Genomic DNA, 10,113 nt, shown 5'->3' with positions numbered 1-10,113 from the left:
ATATTTGCCCGTAAATAATGTTTTTAGATTATGGCTTTCTTTTGCAAAACAAGTTAATTGTTGCCCTTTACCATTCCTTTGTTGTAATGCAAAAGAATTATTATATAAAGAATTATGATATCAGAAATGTGTACTAAAAAAAAACTTTTTTAAAATAGATAAATCACAGCTGTAATCTCAAACACGAAGTATACTAAAAATGTTCGTATATGTTGTTTTTCGAATTGTTCAAATATCTGCGATCCGCCTAAGTCTATGGCAGTACTTTTAGCCTGTTTTAAAAAAAAATGCTTGTTCGACCAGAAATAATTTGTTCAAGATTATGGTTTACTTTTGCAAAAAAATTAAAAAAATGTCGCCCTTTACCATTATTTTGTCTTCACAGAAACGAAACTTGTGTCATGAAGAAATGTGATGTACGCTGTGCAAGCTCTCATGGAAAATGCAATCCTCAAACTGGTAAATGTGAATGCTGTCGCGGTTGGTCTGGACCTAATGGCAGTTATAATAGTGGACTTGATCGATATGTTGCAGATTATTGTGATAAAGAATGCCAATTCCTTGGGACAAGCGTAGCGTAAGTATAGGAAACCAATCGGCCCAAACGTTTATTACATTAAATAGTCTGTTTTTAATAAAAAAAAATGCAAACGTTAACATTTTTAGTAATCCTGAGTGCAAAAAACTTCCAGAAGTTGTGCCACCATGCGACCCCAAGTGTTCCAATAGTGAAGGTGTCTGTCTCCCTGGTGGTAGATGCAAATGTTGTACCGGTTGGACTGGACCAAATGCAAGTCATTACAGCTCTGACAATGGCGAAAATGTGATTGTTGCAGATTATTGCAATGTGTACTGTCCTTATACATCTGACAACCTGTAAGTATTTTCCAGATCTGAAGCTTCTTTTTTAGCTATGAATAAAGCTCCCTGGAAATAGCTGCGCTAATTACGAGAATGTAATTCAAGATTTGGTAAGTACCGTCTTTGTATTTTAGAAATGAATTATGTCTTCGACCAAACTACATTGAAAGATTGGCTCGTGCTGGACAAATGGTGACTGTGTAAACGTGTGAAAGAAGAAAGAAGAAGAGAGAGCTTCGGAAATATTCAGAACATTCGTATCTTAAGCGCACACTTACAGTATATAAATTTTGCACTTGTGTTTTTCTGTATTTTCTAAGAATAACACAATACTTTTTATTTGAGTTTTGTTCTTATAAACAGTCCCTTTTTTTCATTATATAAATGTCATTGATCAGGCAGGGAAAAATGGATTCATTGAATAGACTAAATGTTTTGAATACGCAGAGTATATTTAAAGTTCTGTTACACTGGGAAAATTCTGATGATAATTAAAAATTATTTCTAATTGAAAACGCATATGTTGAATTAATGGTTTGCATTAAATAACCTTCCTAATTGTTCTAAATGTGAACACGAACTACGTTTATCTTTACCACCTTTTCAAAATAAGACTGAAATTTGTATTTATTTATTTACTTCTTTTATTAGCATCTTTTCTAAGGCATTTTTAAGTTGTTTTATCATTCTTTTTATCAAAAGTAATCACCTAATAAAAGTTCAGAAATAATATTATAGTTATCAAGTTATGTTAGTGACCAGAGACCACTAATCCTATATTATAGTACGCTTGTGTGAGTGACTATGTGAGTTCATGGTACTAAAATCACGGGTCACTTTCTTATGGCTCATGCATTGTGTCTCCAAAGCGTGGCGTTACGCTAAAATTTACTAAATTAAAAAAAAATCGCAAAACGGGGGTTTATTTTTTGCTTATTTTAAAGTCGTATGGGGCCGTTATTGGTAAAATAATTTAGGTTTAACCCCGATTTAGTATCCGCATGCCATATCTCACCGTAATAAGTTGTTGTGCAACTAAAAGGGGAAAACTGAAGCGCCAGAAGGCTGTCTCCTTTTATAACTTTTGTACTCATTACCTCAAAATTGAACCTGAAAAAGTGATTTCAAACAAAGCATGCCAATGTTTACTCATGATGAGGTTAACATACAGTTTGTTTGTTCTTCTACATTTTCCATTTCTTTATTATGTGATCGAGGTTGCTTACTTTTATAGAAAATCTATCGGGTTCGAATATGACTGTAATTCGAATCTAAAATGTAAAAAGAAACTGTTGTTGTCGAACGAAGTTAATGTTGTTAGTTAGAAATAATTTTTAAAAAAAGAAAAAGTACTATTATACAACATATCACAAAGAGGACTGATTAAAAATGTATTAAACAATCATATACGCTTCCAATTCCTTCTCTTTAAGATGAAGCGAAGTTTAGTATTCGAAGTAAAAAAAATAAATGTACTTTTATCCAGAGAACGCTAGCTAACGACCTACTAAGAAAGCGAAAGAAAGCAGGTGTGTTTTTTAGATTATCTTGTAGAGAAATGAATTTAGGTGTATTGCTAACAATTTTTTAATCGTTTAAGCTTTCACAGCTAAACTTTCCCTTAAATATTAAGTTCCTTGTTGTGTCTTGAGCCTGAACATATTTTCTTTAAGCACTTTTTTTAAGAATGTGCTCAGAAGAACTAGTCAGAAGTTAAGAATATCCTAAGAATACGTGCAACCTCGATTGTTTGTTTTAAATATAACAAGAATTTGCCAAAAGCTATAGCGACTTATCTTATTAAGCCATTATATATTTTTAGCCCATAACCATGCTAAGAATATGTTAAAAATAATGAGGATTGTATTTGCCAACAAAAGTTAAGTGCATTGAGGCTGAAACGAAAAAACTATTCTTATATAATACAGCGTGTATATCCTAAAAAAATTTTTATAGAAACTGTAAAAAATAATTTTTTCGTTGTTAATGTTTTTACCGTTACAGGGTGGGCGATGCAGTGTTAATGTCGTTATAATAAACCTAAATGTTAACAAACTATGCGTAAATTTGTGTTGGAAAAGAATAGTCCTTTCAGCGTGTTTTTGACGTTTATATATCGATTCAAGTTTAGATTTATCAGTGCTGCCCCACGCTATATTTGCGTAATTTATATGACTATGTACGAATGAAAAATATAAATTTATTAGACAATGTTTATTTAGGAGGTGTCGAGCTTTATAAAGAACACCAATAGATTTTGAAAGCTTTATACTTACAGTTTCAATGTGTTTTTGCCAGGTAAGATTCTCATCTAGTATCACTCCCAGGAACTTCGTTTCTGTTTCACGTGAGATTATGAAATCTCCGATTTTTAATTCCGGTAATATTGTTGGTAGTCTCTTTCTTTTATGCGTTCGATGGAGTAATGTATATTTGCTCTTTTTAACATTTAGAAATAATATAATTGCTTTAAACCAGTCTGTTAGTTTTAAGTAAGTTCGTTGTTTACAGTTCTGTAGAGTGTATTGAGATCTTCATGAGAATAGAAAAGGTTAGTATCATCTGCAAACATAATGGGATTTTAGAACTTGAGTGGAATAATGAAAATCATTAATGTAAATCAAAAACAGGAGAGGCCCAAGTATTGAGCCTTGAGGGAACCCACATTTTATCACTAGATTATTAGTTCTTTTGCCATTCCCAACATTGACAAACTGTGTGCGATTAGATAAATAACTTTCATTTTGCATTTTTATTTTTATTTTTTATTTTTATATTTGTTTGTTGCAACTGCTTATATTTTTAAACGCTTTGTTTCAGCGAGTATAAATATAAAATGAAGCAGATTGTGAGTTTTAAATATTTAAATTACGTTGTATGTTTTTGTTTAGCATCCCTGACATGGTTCAATGAGAGATTCAGTGGATTTTTCCACGGGAACTAATTTTGGCGGATGCAGAAAAAATAAAATTTTGCGGGAATTTTTTTTTGGCCGATGCTTAGAAGACATAATTTTGGTGGATGGCCTTAAAAAAATATTTTTGGCGGGAATTAATTGTAAAGTGACTAATTTTTTGTCATACGATGGAGTTTGTTAAAAAAATGGGAATGCAAAATATTCCATTGACCTATCTTTTCTAAACGTAATCCAAAGTTATTTTACAAAGTGTCGCTGCATTTAGCTGTATTTTTTTTAATTGAATATTTTCAACTTTCATTGGAGATACAGTAGTGTTTTTGAATTTCTGCTGCTGTTCGGGGCTTCCATCACTACAGAAAATATTGGGCACCTAAACCTGAACAAGTTTTACAGTGCCATTTTGAAAAAAGTAACATTTTCGATCGATACGCAATAAAAGTTTGTGAAGTTGGGAAAGATGTAGTGGCAGGTCATTTACCAAAGGAAATATCGAGAGTTACCAAATTTTTCATCGACCGAGGCGCAATTGTTTCTACTCAGCTCACAGCAACTCATTACAGAAAGTTTCCGTTAGTTCCAGGTGGCGTGGAAATACCTTGCAAAATAAAAGCCCAAATCCCGGGGACTGTAAACAATCTCTTAGTAATGAAGAGATATAAACAGCTCGTAGCAGAGCTGTACAAAGAACAAAAGGAAGAAATGGTGTTAGGTTCATTTCTAGAATGCAATCCAGAGCGCCAAATGAAATTGGAAGAGAACAGTACCGCCAAACAAACCCCAGTTCGTCAGAGAAAGAAAGAAACTGGAATGAACGATATAAGAACATTCTTTACACCTAGGGGAAGTAAAAGAAAAGACAATGCTGAACAAATTGATTAACGCAAAGAAAGAAAAAAATGAAAATTGTGATTTTTCTATGTTTTGTTTTTTTCTAGCTTAGAAGGAGTGATTTTGTCCCTGTGATCTCAAATATGAAATTTTAATGATTGAAAATACTATTTAAATACAAAATATAGCGACATAAATTTGGCTGCATTTTATTTTTATGGAATTCGATTTTGGTGAATGAAGAAAAAAAACATTAAATTTTGCAGGATGAAAATTTGTTCGAAATTCGAAATTTGCATTTGAATTACTTCATCCAACACGTTTCATCCAACATGATGTGTTTATTCATTTGACTTTTCCCCATGGAGGACGTTGCAGCTATTATAATTTTAAACAAGTTAATGCATTCGGATGATGAAAAACCGACCAGGGGAAAAAGACGAAGGTGGCTGATAAGAAGAAAAGAAAGAGGATATTCTACAACATTTTTAAAGAACTGATGATAGAAGACAGATAAGGATTTCTGGAAATGTTCCGGATGGATGTGGGTGATGTCGAATTTGTACTGAGCCAATTTTCTGACCTCATCTCGCCAAAGGAAAGAGTTGGTGGGAGTAGACCGATTAAAGCAGACGAAAGATTAGCCTTAACCCTCCGCTACTTGACCACTGGCGAATCATTCAAATCACTAAGCTTCCATTACCAGATTTCAATGAATGCAGTATCTTACATCTTGGTGCAATCGACGGGAAACATGTAAGAATCCAAAAGCCAAACAATGGCAGATCAACTTTTTACAACTATAAACATTTCACTATAATTTTAATGCCTATCGCAGGTCCGCCATACGAATGTTTGTATGTCGATATTGGTTCAAACCGGAGAATCAACGATTCTGGAATCTGGAATAGAACCGCTCTTCTTCAAGGAATTCAGAATTAAACAGTTGAGCTTTCGGCTGACGCATGCTTTCGAATAGTGAAAGCACTACTATGTGTTTCTCCTGGATGACGCGTTGACCTTGACCTTGGGTGGGAATATTGAAAGCGAACTGACCTTGATCTCCTGTACGTTGATTAGTTTTTGGAGTAAAAAGTGCGCGAGGTTGGGACTGATGATAGTTGAATGGGGCGAAGGGTGGTTGCATAGGTTGAAAATGCTACTTTAATCGGACAAATTTTAGCGAAGCTAAATTTAGCGTTTTAGCGAGTATTTGCCATTTTCGATAAAATTATTCTCACGAAAACACGTCAAGTCGACAAATCGCTAAAATTAATCCACGCTAAATTTTTCAAAAACACGATTTGATAAAATGAATCCAGTTTAGTTCTTTTAATTTTTTTTCTGTTTTTTTCGGAAACTAATAGGGGAGCATGTAAGCCAAATATATAGTTTAAATCTTCAATTTTTTCAAAACACATTTTTCTTTTCTAAGAAAAATGTGTTTTTATGTAATCTATTGTTAAAAACAAAAAATATTACACGACTCAGTCAAAACTATTATATTTTTCTCGTTTTTTTTTTCTTTTCGGAAGGTTGTTTGGATCCCTGATCAAGAAATAATGTCCTTATGTCCATTGATTTCGTTCTTTCTTTTCTCATTTCTGGTTTGCTGTTCACCGTGGCGCTTTTGCGATTTGAAATCAACAAGTATTGAACCAAAAATCACCGAAGGGTTCGATTCAGTGTACAAGGTATTGATCAGATCCAAAATAACGATCTAGGAGCTGACCACACTTTTTTGTTTTCTTCATCGTGATTTTGATTCGACATGGGATTTCCAAACCGCCCTGAACTAATGGTGACTTTCGGTAGTTTTCAGAAGTTAAGACTGCCGTAATTCTTGCGCCTCTGTCCAAAAAGAATTGTGTAACTCTCGATATTTCACGAGGTAGATCCCTAAAATGACACCAGAATCGTTGGTTGCTTTTATGGCAAAAACATCGAAGGCGTTCTCTTCTTCGTGATGGCAAAACAATTCTTCCTGAAGTGTTGGATTTCAGTATCGTTTGTAGTAGTGAAATCCACGAATTGCCAAATTGAATTCTTTTAACAAACGACATTATTTTGAACTTTTTTTTCTCTCACAAAACTTTACTGGACTAATGCTTTTGAACAGAGAATCTTCTTTGTTGATGTCCTCATTTTTGTTGATATAGCGTTTTAAACGAACAATATAAAATTGCGTTATACAGAGAGAGATAAACAGAACACGAGGGTTCGGGGAAAGAGATTATATCGCTTAAGAGGTTTTATAACAAATTTCTAAAAATAAGAAGTATTTACTATTCACTTTCGAATTTTTTCAACACTATTTTTAAAGTATGACGTCATTCAAAACGTTATTTTTGATCGTTATGAGCACAAAGAAATGTTTCACCATGGATGTACGAAAGCAACATGTTTTCGTACATCTATGGTTTCACAGAATGACGTCATTCTAAAGTGACTCATCTAAATGTCTCATCAAAAAAATATTTTTCTCGCTTTTCCACTTAGGTCGGCTTTCAGGAAATAGTTCGTGCATTATAATTTTTTCTTCAAAATACAGCACTCGCTAAAATTAATCCACGCGAAATTTTCTGAATGGCGATTTGCTAAAATATATCTAAAAATATGAAGATTTTTCGGACTCGGATAAAATTTCTCCGATTAAAGTATTCAAACGGACTTCTTTGCTCTCCAACTTCTAAAATATCAGATGAAATTTCGGCTTCAATTAAAATGTCAGATATACGTTTTTCCGCTATTCTTCTATTGCGTTTATCTCAACAGTTTTTCGTCAACATGCAATGCAAAGTTAGACATCTTCGCAGCTATCGCGTCATTCTTTGGCGTTGGTGTTGGGGTAGCTGTTTTTGATGTTATGATTTCTGTACATTTGGAAAGCAAATCCAACTTATTTTCGGCAATCGACTTTTTCTTGGGTAACGATGTAGTATTTACCTCTTTCTCTGTTCACTCATCTTCTTGTAGATTATTTTGTTTCAAAGTAACCCTACTTTTTGCAGCCCTGATAAATTGGACTAAAAACGACAGTTTATTGTAATGAACCCGGTTACTAATGTATAATTCGTCAGTACTCTGGCCACTCTCGGTAGTCTTTTCTTTCTTCATTTGTCGTCTTAGTTGTGCCCTCAAACCGTTTATCTTTGTTTTGATTGAAAAAGCTTTCGTTTCCAAAGCTGTCGCGATTTCCGACTTTGACTCAATTGTATCCAACATGAAAATTCAGCTGTCGCAATTTCCGAATTTGACTCAAATATATCCATCACTAAAATTCACGAAAATTGTGTTGGATGAAGCTGAAAATGTTGGATGAGAAGTTTGATTGAGATCAAACTTTATTCAACAGCATCCAACATAATTTTTTTTTTCTTTTTTTATTTTTGAGAAATTGTGGTTCATCTCAAATGCATCCAACATTTCATCCAGCATCGAAAATTTACGATGTTGGATGAAATGTTGGATGCATTTGAGCTGGCCTTTACTTTTTATAGGTTTACGCAAATTCTCTATAACCTTTTCTTTGATGCCATTGTAAGTTTGAAATATGTCCAAAATATCACTATCTGCTTAAAATTCAATTACTTTCATTTTAGAACGAATTTTAACGTTCTGTTTAAAGTGTCGAAATAAATGTTATTTAACATTCTTTCAAGTTTTTACATATTATCATAAAATGCGTATATTGCCATAAAATCCTGGTTATCAAGTAAAATCGGGCAATCGAATTAAGTACGTGTCCTAAATTTTTAAAATGATTTCCCTTGACAAAATAAAGTGGTGTTGTCAGTTTTTAGGATAATCCTGGCGAAAGCTATTATATATTCCCGATTATAAAAACTTCATAGAAATGTAAGGGGTAGTTTCGATTATTGGCCAACATTCTAATGCTCGGAAAGGCATGGGTTATATATCTTGCATGCAGGTGTGTAATAGACAGCATAGCAATAGCCAGGCAGCATAACAAAATAGAGTTTTTACAAAATTGCAAGGAGAACAGAATATCCCCTCCCGGCCCGAATGCCGTTAAGCGGTCGTTTGCGTACATTTTTTCTTTAAAAAGCGTCTTCTCAAGAGAAACGGGAATGTGGGCGAAAATTGATCGTAAAAAGGTATGTCGCAGAACATTCCTACGTCAACAGTGCGGTCAGTAGAGAAAGAAGTGTTTATGTATCTATCTGTTTTCCGTAAAAATATTTGATGAGTTGCGTTATTTTGGTTAAAAAATTGAACTGTTTTGACTGCCTTTTAACAGCTTGGGTTCATTGTCAAACGGAGGACTTAGGGGGCTTATCCATTGACTGTTGTGCGCAACAACTTTTTTTTATCATCCAAGTTGAGATAATACTTAGTTCTGGTCCAATGAATTTATGTTAATCACTAATGAATGTTCGTTGGTTATATCAGAAAACAGTTTTTCTTAGGAACAATTCTATCTCTACATCTGTTGCGCAACATCTTTTGGAATGCTTTGTTTTACAAGATATTTTTTTAATTAAGTCCTTATTGAACTTTTGTGCGACTGGTGTACGACTGTTGTGCAATAGGTTATCAACCAAGCCATAATAAACACAATGTTTCTTCTATATGGGATAGTTTTCTTAAACTGTTTGATTAAAGCTATTGCCTAATCTAAATATAGTGCAAAAAGTTGTATTAATGTAAGAGAAAATACAAGTATAATTCTCAGTTCAACATTGTATACGTGCTCATGAAAGTATGTTTGGTGTCCGTTTTTGCATCTCATCATAGAACTTCTTTCTTCCTTTAAAAATTTAAACAGTGATCTTCCGTCCAGCGAGTGCCAATCTTTCAATGTAATTTGGTCGGAGACATAATTGATTTCTAAAACACAAAGACGGTAATGACAAAACCCTTGAATTACTTTTTTGAACTTACCGCATTCAATATCACGAAACTTTATTAATAGCTAAAAAAAGAAGCTTTTAATCTAGAAATTACTTACATGTTGTCAGATGTATAAGGACAGTACACATTGCAATAATCTGCAACAATCACATTTTCGCCATTGTCAGAGCTGTAATGACTTGCATTTGGTCCAGTCCAACCGGTGCAACATTTGCATCTACCACCAGGAAGACAAACACCTTCACTATTGGAACACTTAGGATCGCATGGTGGCACAACTTTTGGAACTTTCTTGCACTCGGGATTCCTAAATGTATTTTTGTTTTATTATTTAAAGTACAATAACAGTGATTAAACAGGCTGGTAAGTTTTACTTACGGCACGCCTGTTCCAAGAAATTGGCATTCTTTATCACAATAATCTGCAACATATCGATCGAGAGCACTATTATATTTCGCGTTAGGTCCAGACCAACCACGACAGCATTCACATTGTCCGCTTTTAGCATTGCATTTACCGTGTGAATTTGCGCAACGAGTGTCACATTTTTTCTCGATGCAAGTCTCATTTCTAAAGTGAGAAAAGTATTATGAACAAACTAGTCAAGGACATATACCCTTGGCAAGGCA

The 10,113-nt window shown here is 33.8% G+C and overlaps 1 protein-coding gene across 1 annotated transcript; it reads left to right on the top strand.

Annotated features, from left to right (window-relative positions):
• The first annotated feature begins 241 nt into the window (after window positions 1–241).
• LOC130644862 (protein draper-like) lies at window positions 242–1,304 on the top strand. The gene is made up of 3 exons (XM_057450633.1): window positions 242–577; window positions 667–876; window positions 996–1,304. Exons 1-3 carry the CDS (start codon window positions 288–290, stop codon window positions 1,063–1,065), a joined length of 570 nt encoding a protein of 189 aa, XP_057306616.1. The 5' UTR covers window positions 242–287; the 3' UTR covers window positions 1,066–1,304.
• The last annotated feature ends 8,809 nt before the right edge of the window (window positions 1,305–10,113 follow it).

Source organism: Hydractinia symbiolongicarpus, chromosome 5 (assembly GCF_029227915.1).
Source record: "Hydractinia symbiolongicarpus strain clone_291-10 chromosome 5, HSymV2.1, whole genome shotgun sequence".
NCBI classification, from domain to species: domain Eukaryota; kingdom Metazoa; phylum Cnidaria; class Hydrozoa; order Anthoathecata; family Hydractiniidae; genus Hydractinia; species Hydractinia symbiolongicarpus.
This window is presented reverse-complemented; position numbering and strand designations above follow the sequence as displayed.